The sequence below is a fragment of the Jaculus jaculus genome, chromosome 13 (assembly GCF_020740685.1).
Source record: "Jaculus jaculus isolate mJacJac1 chromosome 13, mJacJac1.mat.Y.cur, whole genome shotgun sequence".
Taxonomy (NCBI): Eukaryota; Metazoa; Chordata; class Mammalia; order Rodentia; family Dipodidae; genus Jaculus; species Jaculus jaculus.
Window position 1 is genome coordinate 13,161,085 of NC_059114.1, and position 20,700 is coordinate 13,181,784.

Here is a 20,700-nt window from a genome sequence, read left to right on the forward strand (position 1 = left end):
GACCAATTGGTGAGCCCGGGTTCAGTGAGAGAACTTGTCTCAAGAAATGACGTGGAGAGTGACTGAGGAAGACATCTGACATTGACCTATGTCCTCCACATGCATGAATATTTACATACACCTAAGTGTGGCCACATACATATATACATTAAAAAGAAAAAAGAAGGGCTGGAGGGATGGTTTAGCAGTTAAAGCACTTGCCTATGAAGCCAAAGGACCCATGTTCGATACCCCAGGACCCATGTAAACCAGATTCACAAGGTAGCACATGTGTCTGGAGTTCGTATGCAGTAGCTGGAGGCCCTGGCACACCCATTCTCTCTCTCTCTCTTTCTCAAATACATACATACATACATATATATATATATATATATATATATATATATATATATATAATTTTTTTTTTTTTTAAAGAAAGAGCTATAGAAATGGCTCAGCAGTTAAGGCACTTGCCTACAAAGCCTAACAACCCTGGTTCACTTCCCCAGATGCACAAGGTTGCACATGCATCTGGAGTACATTTGCAGCAGCTGGAGGCCCTGGAGCATCCATTCTTTCTATCTGTCTCTTCTTTCTCTCTGCTTGCAAATAAGTAAATAAATGGAAATATTTAAAAACAGAAGAGAAGTGATGACACAGTGTGTGTGTGTGTGTGTGTGTGTGTGTGTGTGTGTGTGTGTGTGTTTATAGCTGTGATGGCTGATACTAATACAGGAATTTGAGTGTCTTTGAGAGTCATCAAATGGAATCCACAGACCAAAGAGGGTAAAGTTTAGAAAGATTTTATTATTGTAGCTGGGCATCACGGCACACGTCTTTAATCCCAGCACTTGGGAGGCAGAGATAGGTGGATCACTGTGAGTTCAAGGCTGGTCTATGATTACAAAGTGCCTTCCAGATTAGCCTGGGCTAGAGTGAGAACCTACTTTGAAAAAATCAAAACAAGAAAAAGATTTTTATAATCAAGCTTAAGAGGAGGAAAGGCAGAGCACCTGCTGTTAAGAAGGAGGGCATTTCCAGAAATGGGAAAGCCCTCCTACTGACCTGACTGGGGTCTTTCATGGAAATTTGCTGGATGGGGGCTGAGCTGGTCATTCCAGTTGTCATACCAGATGTCCAGGTCCTGCAGGGTTTTCAGGAAAGAAAGTAATCCCACTGCATTCCTAGGAAAGGAAATTATCTTTTTAAGAAATATATTTATTTATTTATTTGCTTATTTATTTGAGAGAGAAAGGCAGATAGAGAAGAGAAAGCATAGCATGCCAGGGCCTCCAGCCACTGCAAAAATAAATAAATAAATAAACTCCAGACCCATGTACCACCTTGTGTATTTGGCTTACTTGAGTCTTCGGGATTGGAACCTAGGTCCTTAGTCTCCGTAGGCAAGCACTGTAACCGCTAAGCCATATCTCCAGACAGAGAGAATGGGCGCACCAAGGTGTCCAGCCACTGAAAACAGACTCCAGACACATGTGCCACTCTGTGTATTTGGCTTTATATGGGTATTGGGGAACTGAACCCAGGTCATCAGGCATTGTAGGTAAGCGTGTTCACCACTGAGCCATCTCTCCAGCCTCCGAAATTATCATTCTTGAAAGGGGAGGATCTTCCAGGAATCTTCTGACACTTCTGGCCTCTAGTAAGGTGGAGGCCACAAGGACTCCTATAGGGAAAGAAAAAGATAAGGAAGAATCAGGTTCCCCCTAACGGCTCAAAGACATGCCTCGCTTTTGCTTTCAGAAGGCCCTGAACCCTACATTGCCTCAATACTTATCAAGCATGCATTATATATGTCAAATGCACAAACACCAAAACCGTCCACACCTGGAGACTAAGACAAGAGAATTTTATGAATTTGAGACCAGGCTGAGCTGAATAGTGAGTTCCAGGTTAGCTTAAGCTAGTCTCAAAAATAAAATTAAGACTGTAGAGACAGCTCAGTGGTTAAAGGCACTCGCTTGCAAAACCTGAACGCCCCAGGTTTAATTCCCCAGTACCCAGGTAAAGCCAGATGCACAAAGTGGTGCATGTGTCTGGAGTTCCAGTAGCAGGAGGCCCTGGAGCATCCATTATCTATCTCTCCCTCTCTCTCTCTCTACTCTCTCTCTCTCTCTCTGCTTGTGAATATAAATTAACTAATTTATGTTGAAAGAAAAGAAAGAATGAATAAACATATCGCCCCCAGACTAATGCAAAATAACACAGATCTGCAAGATCAGATCACTGAACAGTAACTCAGTCTGCAAGTTGAGCTGGGACTTAACCCACCCAGGGCTGTGTGGCGCCAAGGGGGAGTTTATGCCACGAACTGGCAGATTTTAAAAGCAACAACCCTCCTGCAAATCCGGAACCTGAGGGCAAAAAGCAAGATAAGCTGTCTGTCCCATTCTCCAGGTGGAGTAACCTGCGACTGAGAGTAACTTGCCCCCGGGGTCACACAGTAAGGGCAAAGCCTCAGTCTGAACCAGGGTGTCTGGCTCTAGAATCTGCCCGCTGCCACCTTGATGCCTTGTATTTCTGGGGCACGTCCCTAGATGCTTGATTTCAGTATCTTCAGGTTAAGATGGAGGTTTGGGTGTCTGCGTCAAGGCAATTCCTCTCGCTGGAAACAAAAAGCCATACGGATCCTTGAGCAGGATGCAAACTTAAAAGGAGCAAAAGAAGAGACCCGAAATCGGGCGTGGTGGCGCACGCCTTTAATCCTAGCACTCTGGAGGCAGAGGTAGGAGGATCGCCGTGAGTTCGAGGCCACCCTGAGACTCCAGAGTGAATCCCAGGTCAGCCTGAGCTACAATGAGACCCTACCTCGAAAAGCAAAATAAAACGAAACAAAACAAAACAAAAACAAAAGATGAGAGCCGAGAGGACAAAAGAAGGTTCAGATCCAGCGGCATTAGTGAAGCAAAAGCAAGGGCTGTGAAGTCAAGCCTAACAGGGTGGGGAAGCGGGACGTCATCAACAGTTTTATTTTACAACCGAAGAAACTGAGGCACGCGAGGAGACCCGAGGGGAAAGCCGGCGCTCCAGGGAGATGGAGAAGGGAGTTTCGCGCCTGGCACTCAGGGATGCTACGAACACTTGCTCCTCCCACCTGTGCCCCAAGCTCCGCCCCCCGTCGTAGCTTATTGGCTGCTGCGGACACAAGACGCCACAAGCGACAACCAATGGGAGTGGCCCACGGCGCGGCTTTCCCGGGGAAGCCGATGCGGACGCGAAAACCCGGAAATGCCAGGGACGGACAAGTTGGGAGAGCCAATCGGCTGTGACGAGGGCTGGAGGCCGTCCAATGGCAGGCCTCCGAGGGCGGGGCCAAGAGACTGGCCGGTGAAGGACTACCCGGGAGCGGGAGCCGCGGGGTCTGCGAGCTCCTGGAGGGTCAAACGGCCGCGAGCGGTGAGGACGGGGCCGGGCCCCAGGGTCCTAGAGGCTGTGGCGGGCGCGCGAGCCCTGGGCGGGGGTTTGCAGAGAGCTGGCTCAGCACTGGGACCGTACAGCAGTGCCTTGGCTTCTCCGGGCCTCAGTTTCACTCCCCTTTCTGGAAAGTGAGAGATTCGCTCCTCTTAACAACATCCAACTCACAGTGCCCAGCACACCATAGTTGCCCAATAAATGCTCATAATTGGCACAATGGCACTTGCATACCTGGTCCCTCCACTCCCCTGCCAGCCCCCAAGCACATACCTCTGGTCAGGTGCAGGTCACCCACTCTGGCCCAGTGACTGGGTTCCCGTTGAGATGTTCAGTCACCTGACTTCTCAGTGAGATAGGTCAGGAAAGGAGGGCCAAAGAGGTGGACAACGCCGGACACTGACACAGCACCCGTATCATAAAAAAAAAAAAAAAATGAGGCCACCAGACGTTTGTACTTATCAGAGAACAGGCCTCAGAACTGCTGCTCAGACCAGCTGTTTTGTGTTGCGTCCCAAACGCTGGGTGTCCAGTGGTCAGAGATGTGTTGAAGTGTATCCCGGTGTACTTCAGAGCTGAAGGGTTCTGGCTGCCTCGTGCTTGCTTGGGTGACTTTAGACAAGGGACTTGCCCTCTGCGAGCCTCAGTTTCCCCATATGGAAAATGGAATGAAAGCATCAGCTCCTTGGGCTCCTGTTTAAGACTGTGGGGGGTTGATATGCGTGAGGTGTGGCCTTTCCATCCCCTGCCCTGGATGGGTTAGGGCTAAGAAGTCCTTCCAAGCTGACCCTCCCCTAGACCCTAATGAATTAGGAAGTGTGGGGAGAGTCCAAGCCCATCTCCCCATCAGAGATCACATGATATTGGAAATCCGTCCATTTCTCTGCCTCACCCTCTGCCGTTCTTAGTTGCTTGCAGATCCTTCTCTGCCTCCATAGCAGGACATGTGCTCAGTGCCTGGCCCAGAGTCCAGATGACGCTCCTACGGATGGTTTCCGTGATGGCGGTGGCTGAACCGAAATGGGTGTCGGTTTGGGGCCGATTCCTGTGGGTGACCCTGTTGAGTATGGCACTGGGGTCACTGCTGGCCCTGCTGCTGCCTCTGGGGGCCATCGAAGAACAGTGTCTGACTGTGCTGAAAGGTTTCTACCTGCTCAGAAACAAACTGGACAGGGTGCAGCACACTGTCACCAAGTGTACCAGCTCATCCACAGAGCTCAGTGTCACCTCCAAGGATGCAGGACTACTTGTGATCAGTACCAGGGCATCGCCAGGTAAGCCAGGCTGGCTGTCTCTCCTGACACTTGTCAGTTGAACAGATATATTTATAGAATACCTGCTGTGTCCTGTGTGTAGGGCACGAGAGTGTTAGGGTAAATAAAACACCCCCCAGGCTGGAGAGATGGTTTAGCCATTAAGCACTTGCCTGTGAAGCCTAAGGACCCCGGTTCAAGGCTCCATTCCCCAGAACCCACATAAGCCAGGATGCACAAGGTGGTGCATGCATCTGGAATTCATTTGCAGTGGCTAGAGGCCCTGATGTGCCCATATTCATATTCTCTCTCTCTCTCTCTCTGTCGCTCTCAAATAAATTTTAGAAAATTAAAAAATAACCCCCAAGCTCCCAGCCTAGTCAAGCTGACAGGTGACTGAGACAAGGTGTCATGGGCTGTGGCAGTGGGGAAGCACCAAGGTGAGGCTTACGCTGAGTCCCAGCTGTAAGTTCACCCGATCCAAGAAGTTTAGGAGAGAAAGAGTGCTCAGGACAGACAATGCACCTGGTGATGCTTGAGGACCTCAGAGGAGTTGGGTGTATATGCTGACCATGGGTGGCAAGATGGGGCAGGGAAAAAGGGCCCAGCCCAGAGTTGAGGACCTCCCATTCTGCCTCTACTTACCAGATGCCAGCAGCACATACCTCCTCCAGTGGTGACAGACATTGTCACCAAACATTGTCTCCAGACATGGCCAGATGTCCATCCCCCTATTGGGGGTAGGCCCACCAACCAGAATCATTATTCAACCAACCATCCACTACTGGAACTGTGGTTCTGGTAAGGGCATTTACCTAGCATGCCCAAGGCCCAGGGCTTCACCCCCAATACTGCCAGCAAACAAAACTGGGGATGGAGCCAGGTGTGGCGCACGCCTTTAATCCCAGCACTCGGGAGGCAGAGGTGGGAGGATTGCTGTGAGTTCGGGGCCACCTTGAGACTACATAGCGAATTCTAGGTCAGCCTGGACTAGAACGAGATCCTTGGGGGGGGGAGGAGAGCAGGGGACTGAGCATGGGAAGGCTCCAGAGACTAGCTGATTGGCTGCTACTAGTACCCGTAGGCCTGAAGGGGTGGGCACTGTGGGGCTGGAGGGGTGAGCTGGAAATGAGGTAGGAGGGGTCCCCTGACAGCAGCAGTGGCCACGGGGAAGGTGTGCACCCAGGACAGACCCATAGCCAGGATTGCACAGGAGCAGTAAACACCCAGACCTGTCCCAGCCAAAGGCAGGCAGCAGGAGTGCAGTTGGTGCCTCCCAGGGTGCACTGTGGCTCAGGACACATGGCAGTGACCAGTGCCCCACCTCTTGGGGCTGTGTGAGTGGTATCAGACATGTTGAATGGAACCAGCGTGACTGGAATGTGGACCAGCTGTGGTTTCTCGCAGAGACCTGCACAGGCTCAGTTCCCCTGAGCATCCCCTGTGGCCGACCCTCCTGACAAGGGCTCTCTGGCTCTCTTCCAGCGAACAAGCTGGAAGCTAAGGCAGCTCTGAACCAAGCCCTGGAGATGAAGCGCCAGGGCAAGCGGGAGAAGGCCCACAAGCTCTTCCTGCACGCCCTCAAGATGGATCCGGCCTTTGTGGATGCACTAACTGAGTTCGGCATCTTCTCTGAAGAGGACAAGGACATCATCCAGGCAGATTACCTATACACCAGGGCGCTGACCATCTCGCCCTTCCATGAGAAAGCGCTGGTTAGCCGGGACCGGACACTCCCGCTGGTGGAGGAGATCGACCAGCGCTACTTCAGCGTCATCGACAGCAAAGTGAAGAAGGTCATGTCCATCCCCAAGGGCAGCTCAGCTCTGCGCAGGGTCATGGAGGAGACCTACTACCATCACATCTACCACACTGTCGCCATCGAGGGCAACACCCTCACCCTGTCCGAGATCAGGCACATCCTGGAGACCCGCTACGCCGTGCCGGGGAAGAGCCTGGAGGAGCAAAACGAGGTGATCGGCCTGCATGCCGCCATGAAGTACATCAACACCACCCTGGTCTCCCGCATCGGGTCCGTCACCATCGGCGACATGCTGGAAATCCACAGGCGGGTGCTGGGGTACGTGGACCCGGTGGAGGCCGGCAGGTTCCGGACGACCCAGGTCCTGGTGGGCCACCACATCCCACCCCACCCCCGGGACGTGGAGAAGCAGATGGAGGAGTTCACGCAGTGGCTGAACTCTGAGGACGCCATGAGCCTGCACCCCGTGGAGTTCGCGGCCTTGGCCCACTACAAGCTGGTGTACATCCACCCTTTCGTGGACGGCAACGGGAGGACCTCCCGCCTGCTGATGAACCTCATCCTGATGCAGGCCGGCTACCCCCCCATCACCATCCGCAAGGAGCAGAGATCCGAGTACTACCACGTGCTGGAAGTCGCCAACGAGGGGGACGTGCGTCCTTTCATCCGCTTCATTGCAAAGTGCACCGAGACCACGCTGGACACCCTGCTCTTTGCCACCACCGAGTACGCGGTGGCGTTGCCAGAAGCCCAGCCCAACCACTCTGGGTTCAAGGAGACCCTTCCTGTGAGGCCCTGACCCCGCCAGCCCCCCCTGCTGACGCGGGAAGCCTGGAGGACCGGCTCAGAGAGTTGGCATTTCTTCAGACCCGAGTATCTCCGACAGCAAAGAGAGACTGCTAGACATTCTTTACCTCCAAGTTTTGTTTTTTTTTTTGTTTTTTTAGTTAAAAAGTGAGAAAAACTAAATTATTAAGCCTTGTCTCTAGGATAATTTATAGTTAAGCCAGTTATTATTTATTCTTTTGAGCAAGCTAGGAGTATCCTTTGGTGTCCCTATGGTGGTCACTCTGCAAGTGTTCATCCCAGCAATGCTCCTGTGTGACCAGAACCGAACCCACATTCTGGACAGAATTTGCACTAAGGTGAGGGAGAGAGGCCAGAGCAGTGGGACGGGGACGGGGCCACAGCTCTTTCTCTGAAATGGCTTCAAGGCCCTGTAACCCGCCGTTCCGAGAAATGGCCGTGAGCTGCGCCACCAGGAGACAGGTAGAGGCTTGTACTAGCTGAGCAGCCTTTTGAGTTTAGAAGCCAGCAGTGACATTTCCAGAAGCTGTCTTTTCACACTGGGGCAGTGTTTCTTGCTGAGGAGGGGCAGCCAGCCTGGCTCTGGTCGGTGTGTCCCTGTTCCTCTGGCATTTCATTTGCAGCAAGCCAGGCCAGAAATTTTAGTCTAAGAAGTTGCCAGGGTTTGTCAGCTCGCACCTCCCTCTCAATCTCCTGAAGGGGAAATGTTCACATGCTTGAAAAGCTGTAGAGGTGCAGCAGTAACCTTGCATGCACCGAGCCCTGGGACTCCTCCCCAGCACTGTGAAAATGAACACACCTAAGATGCTGGGCCACCCCGTTACAAGGAATTCACCCGAACATCCGTGACCGCAGCCAAGTTATGTACCTTTTGTCCTGTGGCTTTATCCACATACTGCCCCCCCTCCCCCATAAGCCATGATACTTCCCAGCATCCCCTTGGGGAAGTGAGAGATTGCCTCAGAGTGGCCTTATTTTTCTAGCAACTTGCAAAGTGGTACAACATCCTGTGAAATACAGCCAGGTTTCCCAGTTGTCACCTTCAGGAAATAGAAGAGACTTCTTTCAATCATTTAAGGTTCAAGTGCCAACCTGACTGCTGCTATTTAGAGTAAGAATGAGCTGGGCGTGGTGGCTCATGCCTTTAATCCCAGCACTCGGGAGGCAGAGGTGGGAGGACTGCCATGAGTTCGAGGCCACCCTGAGATTCCATAGTGAATTCCAGGTCAGCCTGGGCTACGGTGAGACCCTACCTCGAAAAACCAAAAAAAAAAAAAAATTCAGAACGACTGGAAATCACTGGGTTTTGTTCAAAGTGACAGAGCCACGGTGATATCCAACACTATGTACGCGCACTTTGTCACTGTTTGAATGACGGTGAGCTTACGCAAGGCATCAAATCTCCCAGAGTTAGGTGGTCCCTACTAGATGCAGCAAGAGCGTCTGAAGTTACTAGTTGGATTTTTCTGAGAAGTTAAGAAAAATTAGCCGGGTGTAGTGGTGCACACCTTTAATTTTAGCACTCGAGAAGCAGAGGTAGGAGGATTACTGAGTTCAAGGCCAGCTGGAAACTACATAGTGAATTCCAGGTCAGTCTAGGCTAGAGTGAGATCCTACCTTGGGGGGAAAAAAAAAAAAAGATTAGTGAAAAGCTGCAAGGGTGACATGTTTTCATAGAGGCTCAGCCACGAGCACCTCTGTCTTGGATTTACTCACCACGAAGCTGCACGCCGTGTCTTGCTCTGTCGTGTGGTGGGAATTTGCACTTTAGATATATGTGAAGGATGTTATTTAACAAATTACTGGTTCTAAATAAAGTATTTTATTACACAGCTGAGAGATGTTTTTGCTGCTTGTCCTGGGGCTGAATCGGGGCCTTCTGCTCTTTACCTTGTTCTGTGGGGACAGGTCCAAGACAGCCATGGCAACGGACCAAGCAAGAGCTAGAGGCACGCACTGTCTGCCAAGGATCCTAGGAATGCTTGTGCGGGGGGGGGGGGGTGTACATGCACACACGTGCGTGCTCATGTGTGTAAGTGCAGGCACACCTACCAGAGTGCCACAGGACAGCTTTGGGTGTCAGTCCTCGCCGTCCCCTCCTTGCAGGCAGTCTCTCACTCCGTGGCTCACCACTGCTGTGGTGAGGCCGGCTGGCCTGTGAGCTTCCAAGCACATCTCTGACCTCGTCTCCCTTCTAACCCTGGGTAGCCGAGACGAGTCACTAGCGCCGCGGTATTGTGTGGAACTCTCCAGAGCACACATCTTTCTGCTCACCCCAGACAGTAGACCGAAGTACTATTACACCAAAACCAGTTTTGGTGAGCAGTGAGCTCAGTGAGGTTGCTTACAGGAAGGATAGTCGTTCCTCTGTGAAGTCTTATCCCCGCATGAGTGACAGCCCCCATGGTGGCTTAGATGAGCACACTGTGCCTTAGGATCTTTTGCCCTCTCTACTCTTGCGGCTATGAGACTGCATGCGCCATTACAGCTGGCAGGGACCGCCTGATCAGGGGTGGGGTCTAGGAGAAACACGTCCCCTAGCATATGTTCGTGGAAATCCATTCTTGCAACAGTCGACATCCAGCATCTAAACCCATAAGTCCCACTGGAATATGGAAAGACTCACCCCTGTTGAAAGCATGAAACCAGGCGGGTAGCAGGCACCGGCAAGAAAACAGGGCCGCTCCTGGAAGGCAGCCCCACATAACGCTGCAGTGGGAGGAACTAATCCTGCCATGGCTCTGCCCAGCGCAGGCTGCAGAACAGCCAGTGCCACCACCACGTTAACCAGAGAGCAGTAATGCCTAGAAAAAGTGTTATTTTTTCCCCTGTAAAGGAGATGGATGGAAGACTTGAGAGAGGCTTATCACCAATAATCGTTTAAGGGAGGGAAAACTACTCATGATAGCTGCAATTTGGGTAGTGATGGCCTTTAAGGTACTACTACTGTTTCCAGGGTGATTAAAACTATAGCCTCTAATTCCCTCTTAGATACTGCTGGGATGAGCCCAAAGCTCTGCCATAGGCACACGGGAGCGTGTGGTACACTTGTTCCTTCACAGGTTTCCATTACAAAATGTTGAGCTGGGAATGGATTTCCACGAACATATGCTAGGGGACGTGTTTCTCCTAGACCCCACCCCTGATCAGGCGGTCCCTGCCAGCTGTAATGGCGCACAGTGGCATTTGCCTCACGAGCATCAGGACAGGTGTAGTCAACATTCATCATGGGGGGGGGGTGGAGAGGCTCATGCACCCCCCCCCCCCGCCCCTCCCGCAGGTGCTGCTGGCAGGTAAGGGTTGCTGCGAGCAGGGAAGGCATTTTCTCCAGTGGTATAGATACAAGCAAGTTGCCTACGTTCAGATAAATAATGCCCCGCCCCTTAGAAATCCATGCTCACACAAGAATTCCTAATTAAACCCAGTGGGTCACCACCACCAACAAAAAAGTGTCAACAACAAAAAAAGTAGAAGAGGCTCTAAGTGGAAAGGGACTCAGAGGGAATGGGGGAGGCAAATGTGTTATCTATACATGTACAAAATTGTCAAAAAAATAATTTTTGTAAGAAAAAAAGTCAGGCATAGCAGCATGCGCTTTTGATTGTAGCACTGGGGAGGTGGAGACAGATGGATCCTTAGGCCTTAATGACCAACCATTCTGCCTACTCTGTGAGGTCAAGGCCAGTGAGGCCGTCTTCCATTTATTCATTCATTCACGAGAATGAAAAGTGGATGACATTCCTGAGGACCACCACCCAAGATGTCTTCTGGACTCCATATACACATGTGCGCCCACACACATTTTTAAAAACGTTGAGCCCAGGAGATGGCTCGGCAGTTAAAAGGTGCTTGCTTGCAAAGTGTGTCAGCCAGGTTAGATTCTCTAGCACCCACAAAGAGCCAGATGCAAAGTGACCTGTGTGTGGAATGTGCCCCCCCCAATGTACATGTAAATAAATGCAAATTTTAAGCTGGAAAAACAGGGCTGGTGTGGTAGTTTGAATGGATGTCCCTCAGCAGATTCAGGAGCTTTATTCAAGCTTGTAACTTGCTATCACTGTGGGTGGATCCTGGGGTCCAGCCCTAAGGTGTGGGAAGGATCTGGAATTCCAGCCTAAAGGTACGCAGAGCAGGGGTGCTGGAGCGTGCTTGCTGACCGCGCTGGGGCTGGTGGTATTTCTCTGCGTAGACCTGTGGAAGGGGGCCAGCTTCGTCCACCATTATGGAACTTCCCCTGGATCTGTAAGCTTCAAGTAAATGCCATTCCTCCCGTAAAGTATGTCTGCTTTGGAAGTTCACTCCAGCAACGTGAAGCTGACTGCAACGGCCAAGGATGTACTCCGTGGTGGAGTGCTTGCCTAACGCATGATGGGCTCTACCCCAGCACTTAGAGGAGTAGGAAGCCTGCTTAATGTCTAGAAACTTACACTTACAGATGAGTTGGTTGCATCACAGAAAAAAAAGGATTTCCTGAACTTTTTCCCCAAAGTGCCTTTAAAAGGTAAGTTTCCCTGCTGAACTGCCAATTCTTTCAAAGCAATAAATACTGAAGGATGACAAGTTTTAAAAAAATATCTTAAAAGCTAGCGTCAAATTGCTAGAAAGTCAAGTTTACATCACTGCTGAAATCGTTTCAAACAAAATGACAATTGCATTGACTTACAAAAGTTCTATTTACATGCTACTGAATAAAGCAAGATACACTCATGTCAAAACATCCATTGTGAATGAACACACCCCCGTACACTGGAAAAGACATTTGTAAGAGAAGTTTGCTTTAATAAAGCTAAATGGGGGGGAGGGGTTGAACTTTGCACTGGGCATGGCATTTAACAAAACCAAAGGACTGAATTTCAGTGTTTTGACAAAGGGCACAATTTACTAGTCACTAGGCAAAGAAAATAGCCCATAGCAGGTGGCACATTGAGTTCCTATATGAAACAAATGTCTCAAATATCCTGCTTTTAGGAAACAGAAAACAATGGTTGATGAGTCATTCTTCCAATACATAATAGAAAACCATACAACCTCTCTGAACAAAAGCCATCAATGCTTTTTCTCCAATTTCCCATTCCATCCCTTTACTAAAATAGGCCACTCTGGTGCGCAACTAGCATCTCCACTTCATCTTTTAAAATTAAGAGTGCTGGACAGATGTATTGTGCAGAGTGAGGAAGGTGTATAAAAAGGGCCAGAGGTGGCAAAAGTGGTGAGACAGACAGGTCTCAAAACCCGCACCCTCAGTCTTCAAGATGCAGTAGCATCTTGTTGCCACCTGGGCCAGCCTATAGCGTGGTCGGCCTCCTCCTGCCCTCAATGTGAGGGAGTTATTTCTCCTCTGAACTTGGAACGTGCTTTGTCTACACAGAGTAGTCTCTGGGAGCCCAGGCGTGCACCCAGGCCTTCAGTCCTCAGGGGCTGTAGAGTGGCAGGTGGTCTGCCTGGCCAGCATTAAGTAAGGCATCTCCCATCTTCTCAAGAGTCCGGTTCACTTTCTCAGAAGCAACTTAGCAAAGTCGGCATTAGACATCTTGGGTGCCTCAGTGGCTGTGGAGGCGGCGACTGCTGGGCTCAGGGCAGGGCCGTTCTTGGCCTGAGGAGCGCCAGCATTCGGGCGCTGCAGGGCCCGGGGCAGCAGAGAGAGCTGGGTCCGTCCCTTCCCGCGCCTGGAAGAGCAGACACAGGACTCATGACCCTGACTCGGTGTGACTGTTATCCAAAGTTAAAGGACGAGGAGTGAGGAAGGAGTGGGGCTGTAGCTCAGTGGTAGAACTGAGCATAGGATGATAAGAGCATCTGCCCCTGATTCTGGCTAGTAGATAAAAACACTGAACAGGGGGAAATGGAAAACGGAATGTGAAAGGAAGGGGATGATCCCTCTGTGCAATGTACCATGACCCCTGTATCTATTTCTAAACATCTTCGTGATTACATAGCATAGAATGTTTCTTGCCTCAGTTCCCCCATGTGACCTCTGTAACCTTGTTTAACAGTATGTAATTTTGTGGTTTAACTCTGGATCCTGCTTTTACTATAAAAACATCATGTGCTTATTTCCAATAAAAGCTGACAATCCAAACAGGAAAAAAACAAATCACTCTGAACAAACTGCCTTGTTCACAATCTTGGCAATGAGCAACCTTGTGCCAACAGTCACACTTAGGGGTGATAAAAATGGCTGATGTAAGCCGGGCGTGGTGGCGCACGCCTTTAATCCCAGCACTCAGGAGGCAGAGGTTGGAGGATCGTCATGAGTTCAAGGCCACCCTGAGACTCCATAGTGAATTCCCGGCCAGCCTGGGCTAGAGTGAGACCCTACCTCGAAAAACCAAACAAAATGGCTGATGTCTCTCAGAATTTAGCGAAGGGCCTCGCTACTGTGTCACCTCGCTCCTCTCGAGCGCAGAGCACAGCCTTCACACACGGGCGAGCCACAGCTGGGGCGCGAGCACAGGTCATGCGGCTTGTTTACACACGATTAGCCAGCAAATGAGACTGCCAATGCCAGCAGCAGCCTAGGCCCACTTCCCAAGCTTGTACCCATTAGGGACTTTCTCGGCACACCCCAGCTTTTCTAACTCACTGCACCTCCAGAAACAAGCCCACCTCCCAGTACTGGCCTGGGCAGGTCTGCAGCCCAGCACGCGAACACTTACGCTCCATACATCTGCCGTGGCACCATGGGGCCTCCAAGGACTTTCTTCACTTCTGGTTTCTCCGGAACTTTCCTCTGAGGGGGGTTGCTGATTGCCACTTTGATGACGTTCTCTCTGATAGTCATACCATCCATCTTCATGACCGCCTGTGACGCCTGGGCCTCATTTTCGTACTCCACGTAGGCCAGGCCCTAGACAAGGCGGGAACCAGAGCCAGGTCAGATGCTGCTGCAACTCTCTCCCGTCAGGTGGCCAAGCAGACAGCAGCCACCTCTCCAGTGCCACCATCCTCCGCCTACAGGTTTACTCCCCAGTCCCACTGCGCTCCCCTGTGACTGTTCTGTCCGGAGCGCCAGAAAACCACTCTGGATTCAGAACACGTTGTGCCTGCCCCAAAGCAAAGGCTACTATGAATGCAGCAAGAAAACCAAGACAGTTGAATGGATACAACGGCAGCTTGGGAGGATTATCTCTGCTCCTTCAGCCCTCCATTCCCTCACATGCTCCAGCTTGCCAACATGCAGGAGGTTGGTTAAGAGGGAATCCAAACCACCGTGGGGCTGCAGAGGTGGTTCTGCAGTTAAAGGCACTTGGTTGCAAAGACTGACAGTCTGGATTCCATTCCCCAGCACCCACGTAAAAGCAGATGCTTGAAGTAGTGCATGCATCCGGAGTTCATCTGCAGTGGCAGGAGGCCCTGGTGCGCTGATACTCTCTCTGCTCTTTTTCAGTCTTTAAATAAATAAATACCACTATTCAAAACGTGTAATGGGCAATGGGTGAAGCTGCGCAGGGAGCTGGCCAGAGCATGGCAGAGACGGCTGCAGCACAGGCTGCCTGTGGTGCTCTCCACCAGACGTCCCCATAAACCCGGGCTTACAATGACTGGTCTCCAGCTGGCAGCAATTTGGTAGGCAGAGCCTTGCTGGAGGCGGTGGGCTGTTGGGGGTGGATTAGGGGTGTTATAGCCAGCTCCCCCTTGCCAGAGCTCAGCTCACTTTCACTGTTTTCCACCCGCTGTGGCAGAGGTGACGTCCAGCCTCTGCTCATGCCATGCTGTCCCCTCCGTCATGAAGCTTCCCCTCAGGATTGGAAGCCACACTAGAACCTAGTCCTTCCACCAGCTGCTTTTGGTCGGGCGCTTTGTCCCAGCAACAGGGAGGCACCTGCCACGTGCCTCTCCAGGCACTGCGCCTCTGACCACAAGGCAGCCAGCCCCACAGGTGCGGCTCACACTGGGCTTCTAAAGCCTCTGGCAATTGCTGCTCCAGAAGCTTTGTTCTTTCTTAGCACAATTAGCTACAAAAGGTTAATCTGGTTCCAAGGGGAAGTGGAGCCACGTGTGCTTACCACTCAGCAGGGCTCGACACTGACCTTGGGCTTGCCGGCCCGGTTGGTGACCAGTCTCAGGCCCTTCACAGTCCCGTGGGCCTTGCAGATGTCCTCAAGCTCTTCTTTAGAGCACGAGAAGGGCAGGCCCGAGATGAACAGCTTGTGCTTCTCCAGGGACGTGCTGTACCTGAACACCTGCGGGGAGAAGGCAGAGGCAGAGGGTGCGCGCCGGGGCCGGCAGGGCAGGATGAGAGGCGCCCCCCCCCCCCCAAGGTGGGCCACTCGCCACCCTCCCCAGCAGCCAGCGGCGCGCTTCCTGACCGGATTCCCACGGCCTGTCAGGCTGGCTTCCTCTCCGAGCTTCGCCCCTGCCAGACTCAAGGTGGGAGCACCGGACCCCCACCCATGACCCCCCCCCACGGCGAGACCCACAGGAAAAGCTCACTTTCCTTCACACGTACCTTAAAATCAGGGTTTTTGCTCTTATCCACACAGGGGGAGACAAACATCGGCCTCCCTTCCACACTCTTCCGGTCCAGCTCCAGGGCCTGCAGAGCCGACTTCTCCTCTTTAAACTCCACATAGCAGTAGCCTCGGAAGTCCCCCCGGTTACTGAAGATGGGTCGGATCTCTGCCACCTCCCCGCAGGCCTCAAAGAGGGGCCTGAGCTTCGCCTCCGGCTCCCCCATGCTGTAGGGGAGGTTGCTGACAAAGACGGTGAGGCTGTCCTTGCTGCTGTCGTGGGCCACCTTGGGCACGTCCCGCTTCAGGGAGGCCGCCTTCTCCTTCTGCTTCGAGGGGGGGGGCGACACCCACAGTTACGCTTTTCCCAGCGAGCCCGGTGTCGTCCTCCACGGCCAGAGCGGCTCCTGCGGGAGCAGCGCTGTTCTCCACCCTCCTGCGCTTGGAAGGCTGCTCTGCAGGGTTGAGAACGGGTGATGTGGGCTTTCTCTCAGCAAGCTCTGCGCGCAGGCATGCGCTTCCCACTCGAACTGTACCATGCGTGCGAAGGCACAAGCTCCAGGCTGCTGCTAAGTCTTCATGACCCTCCAGGGTGCCTAAGCCTTCTGGGCCCCAAATACATTTGAGTAAAGGGGCTATGTCAAAGAAAATAACAAATCACCCCTTTAATCCCAGCACTTGGGAGGCAGAGGTAGGAGGATCGCCATGAGTTTGAGGTCACCCTGAGACTACATAGTGAATTCCTGGTCAGGCTGAGCTAGAGTGAGACCCTACCTCGAAACCCCCCCCCAAAAAAAAATCCCTACTGCCCACTCCTAATCGAGTCCAAATTCTGGTCATCAGAGAGACCCAAGCCCCTCTCCAAAGATGCCCAGGTCAGCAAGGGGCATGGGATCTGGGCAGCCATGGAAACTTGCCCACAGCTGATGGATCACGTGCTCCATGAGCCTCTTGGAGCGCTGAGGAACAGGTCTGTTTTCTAAAACACTTACAGTACTGTTTGCTGTGCTCGAGAGATGCCGCCCTCACCAGACTCCAGCCGCTTCCAGAGCTGCTGGTGTCGCCTCACGTACACAGCCTTCCTATCGACTCACCGCAACTTCCAATGGAGCCTGAGCCCCCCTGCGGCATCCCCAAGTTCCTGGTCCAGGCCCTGCTGGCGTGACCCCGCACTAGCCTCCATCATTGACCCAGACTCAAGAAGATTGGACACAGGACAGCTACACACAGTATTCGGTCATTTTTGTTTGGTCTTGGTCGTTTCAAAGTGGTTGGGGTATCGCTCTAGCCCAGGCTGACCTGGAATTCACTGTAGTCTCAGGGTGGCTTTGAATTTACTGCAATCCTCCTACTTCTGCTTCCCAAGTGCTGGATTAAAGGCAGACACCACCCTGCCCAGCTTAATAATTCAGTTTTTTACTGGGCCTTTCTACCACGAAGAGCACTGCTAGGAGAAACGGGACAATGCGGGGTCTGAGGACTCAATGGCAAGAGCAGACAGGCGTGAGGCCTGACTTCCGTAAGGGAATGCTGCTGCAAGAGCGCTCTTGGGAGCAAGGTATACACCCCGAAAGAGCGACGGGCGTCGGGAAGGCAGACCACTCTTGAAGAGTTCAGGAAAGAACATTCCAGTCTGAAATGTTACCTTCTTCCTCCTCGCCCCACTCTTTCCCGTCCGCTTCTTCATCTGCCGGGTGTTTGTCAGCGCCTCTGGCCCTTTTCTTTTTTTTCAGAGCCTTCTTCTCGGCCCTCACCCTCTTGCGCTGTTCGGCCTTCTCTTCTTCCTGCTGCACAAGAGCTGCTTCCTTCTCCGCAGCCTAGGAGACAGACCAGAGCCCAGCACTGAAAGCCGTGATTGCAGTGGCCAGCTTGTGGAGACGGGAGACAGGGTGGGCACTCATCACCGCGGGAAAGAGCACGAAGACCAGTGGTGCAGGGGGAGGAGTTCAAGCCTGTCCCGGGCAGCATTCTCAATGTCTGGGCACCAAGAGCAAGAAAACCAGCCCAGGAACCCGGGGCCCATGCAAGCTGGGAACGCTCCTGCTCCACATGTGAGCCAACTGAGACGCCTCTTAATTCACTTTTATCTAGTTCAGTCATCTCTATATGGAAAAGTACTTATTGTTAGAAGCCAAAGCCTTAAATAAATCTAAAATGATGACACAAGCCAAGTTTAAATTGATTCAAATGTTCTAATAGGTTCTGATAAGAAATATCCATAGCAAGAGCTGAAGAGATGGCCCAGCAGTTAAAGGCAGCTGCTTGTAAAAGCTGATGGCCTGGGTTGAATCCCTCAGTGCCTGTCAAGTCAGGCAGGCATCCATTTGCAGTGGCAAGAGGCTCTGGCATGACTGTACACACACAACTAAAATTTTTAAATTTGTTTAAAAGAATCCTGGACTGAGAAGATGGTTCAGTGGTTAAAGGTACTTGCTTGCAAAGGCTACTGGCCCAAATTTGATTCCCACCTAAAGCCAGATGCACAAAGTGACATGTATCTGAAGTTCATGTGCAGCAGCAAGAGACCCTGACATACTCACACTCTCCAATAAATAAAAACATTTGGTCTGAAGAGATGGCTTAGCGGTTAAGGCACTGGCCTGCAAAGCCTAAGGACCCATGTTTGACTCTCCAGATCTGACATAAGCCAGACACACAAAGGTGAGGCAAGCATGCAAGGTCACACATGCACACAAGATGGCACACATGTCTACAGTTCAACTGCAGTGGCTGGAGGCCCTGGCACACCAATTCTCTCTCTCTCATTAAAAATAAAAGGGGGAGCCAAGCGTGGTGGCGCACACCTTTAATCCCAGCACCCGGGAGGCAGAGGTAGGAGGATTGCTTTGAGTTCAAGGCCACCCTGAGCTAGAGTGAGACCCTACCATGGAAAACCATAAAAAAAAAGAACGAAAGAAAAATTCCATAGCAGCCAGAGCCAAAAGAGAGCTGAGCATTTCCAAAGCCCGTAAGCAGGCATTGCCGTTACCTTCATCCTCTGCTCATGAACACGAGCTAACCGGGCTTCCGTTTTCTGAACAGCCACATCCCAGTCTTCCAGTGTACCTGGACAGGAAGAGAAGCAGAAGCATCACTCATTCAAGTCAGAAGGACACGAACACCATTTCCTTAGTTCCCCACACCCTCTGAAGAGGAAGCCCTTGTTACTACAGGAACTAGGGAATCGGCTCTCATTTTAACAAAATATAAGGGCTGAAGAGATGCCTCAGCAGTTAAAGCACTTGTCTGCAAAGCCTAAGTAAGGACTTATGTTCGACTCTCTGGGTCCCACATAAGTGTGATGCTAGAAGCGTGGCTAGAAGCCCTGGCGTGCCAATTCTCTCACTCTCCCACTAAAAAGGGGGGCGGCTGGAGAGATGGCTTAGTGGTTAAGCACTTGCCTGTGAAGCCTAAGGACCCCAGTTTGTGGCTCAATTCCCCAGGACCCACATTAAGCCAGATGCACAAGGTGGTGCATGCATCTGGGGTTCGTTTGCAGTGGCTGGAGGCCCTGGTGTGCCCATTTTCTCTCTCTCTCTCTGCCTCTTTTCTCTCTGTCTGCTGCTCTCAAATAAATAAAAATAAACAAAAAAATTTTAAAAAGGCAGCCAGGCATGGTGGTGCACGCCTTTAATCCCAGCACTTGGGAGGCAGAGGTAGGAGAATCACAGTGAGTTCAAGGCCACCCTGAGACTATATAGAAAATTCCAGCTCAGCTTGAGCTAGAGTGAGATCCTACCTCAAAAAAACAAAATATTTTTAAAAAGCAAAAAATGGGAGGGCTGTCTGTTGAGTTTGCCTCACACACACACAAAAAAATTCATAGAGACTTTTAGTTTAGAATTCAACTAGTCCTGGGCTGTGTTTATAGGGAAGGACCCTTCTCTTTCCAAAAAGACACTTGAAAACAAGAAGACAGCCTCTTCCAGGCTTTCAGTGGCAAAGATGATGGGGACATTTCAATGTGACAGTCACAGAACGTTTATATTGTGAGTGAGGAACTTGGACGGCTACTCTGGCGCTCACGGGCACACTGACGCCGTTCTCTCCTGCTTTACTCCTCGGCTGCAGGATCAAAGGCTCTAGAATCCAACACGGGCCCAAGAACAAGCTGAGCCACCTGCCTCTCAGAGCGCCTTCGTGGCAGACAGTGCTAGAACAGCGGTTCTCACTGGGGGTGCTCCTCACCTTCTGGACACTGGGCAAGGTCGGGGGCATGTCTGGTTAGGGTGGGGGGACATTACTGGCAGCCAATGGACAGAAGCTGGAGTGCAGCATGTGGGTCTACAGTAGGACAGCCCCCCACTAAGAACCACGAGAGGCTGCACACTGGCACTCCATCCACAGCTTGTTTTGAGTTGCTGTAGGAGGGCACTGCCACTGGCGAGTGCCACCTGACGGGGAATGGCCATGACTAGTCTGTCCTTACAGACTTGTCTGCCCAGATGCTCCCACTGGACACCACTGGCCAAAAGGCCATTATCCTCTAAGCCAGAAAGGGGTGTGGGTCCCACCTTCTGTCCTCTCCATGGTGAGCAACACTTCGCAGACGTGCTCAGGGTAGTCACTGGTACACTGGACGGCCCGATGCAGAGCTTTCCGGCAGTGCTGAGTGTCGCCATGCGCCCTGGGGCAGAGAAGAAGCAACTGCTGCCACCCGGCACAGGGGACGGCGTGGGGAGGGAGCAGCAGACCTCCGAGGCAGCGCTCTCGGGACCCGCGCTCCTGAGGGGGCCGAGCCCGGCTTTCTGCCGCGGCAGGCGTCGCCGCCTGCCACCCGCCTCTGCACGTTTCCTCAGGCAGGCAGGTGCCCCCGGCCAGCGCCTAATGCCAGGTCTTCTGCCTTCACAGCCCCTTGTGGGCAGAAGCACATTCGAGGGGCTTGTCCAGCACCTGATGCACCTTGATCAAGTTCCTGAAGGAATTCTTTGCAATCCTACCATAGGGGCCAACCACTAATCCAGGAGACGGTTAAATTTCATGACCACAGTCAGATCTTTCTGTCCTGAGATTAAGATAT

General features: G+C 51.9%; 2 protein-coding genes across 3 annotated transcripts in view; one reads left to right on the forward strand and one right to left on the reverse strand.

Moving 5' to 3' along the window:
* The first annotated feature begins 3,313 nt into the window (after positions 1-3,313).
* Positions 3,314-9,062, forward strand: Ficd (FIC domain protein adenylyltransferase). 2 transcript variants are annotated; one of them, XM_045133111.1, is made up of 3 exons: positions 3,314-3,393; positions 4,317-4,682; positions 6,147-9,062. In XM_045133111.1, the coding sequence occupies exons 2-3, from the start codon at positions 4,382-4,384 to the stop codon at positions 7,220-7,222; spliced, it is 1,377 nt and encodes a 458-aa protein (XP_044989046.1). In that variant the 5' UTR covers positions 3,314-3,393; positions 4,317-4,381; the 3' UTR covers positions 7,223-9,062. The 2 variants fall into 2 exon arrangements, with proteins under 2 accessions (XP_044989046.1, XP_004664156.2); XM_004664099.2 differs by having other exon boundaries at positions 3,337-3,393; positions 4,327-4,682.
* A 2,922-nt stretch (positions 9,063-11,984) lies between these two features.
* The window catches only part of Sart3 (spliceosome associated factor 3, U4/U6 recycling protein), a 38,233-nt gene continuing 29,517 nt past the window's right edge, over positions 11,985-20,700 (reverse strand). Inside the window, 8 exon segments of the mRNA XM_004664100.2 lie at positions 11,985-12,896; positions 13,887-14,077; positions 15,261-15,413; positions 15,680-16,021; positions 16,023-16,135; positions 17,326-17,497; positions 18,670-18,746; positions 20,195-20,307. Coding sequence (XP_004664157.2) covers positions 12,719-12,896; positions 13,887-14,077; positions 15,261-15,413; positions 15,680-16,021; positions 16,023-16,135; positions 17,326-17,497; positions 18,670-18,746; positions 20,195-20,307 — 1,339 coding nt within the window. The 3' untranslated portion in view covers positions 11,985-12,718.

Bases quoted from the DNA above. Each gene is read 5' to 3' on its own strand.
- Ficd (XM_045133111.1), top strand. From the start codon at position 4,382: ATGACGCTCCTACGGATGGTTTCCGTGATGGCGGTGGCTGAACCGAAA. The intron at 4,683-6,146 runs GTAAGCCAGGCT...GCTCTCTTCCAG, and splicing joins CAGTACCAGGGCATCGCCAG to CGAACAAGCTGGAAGCTAAG.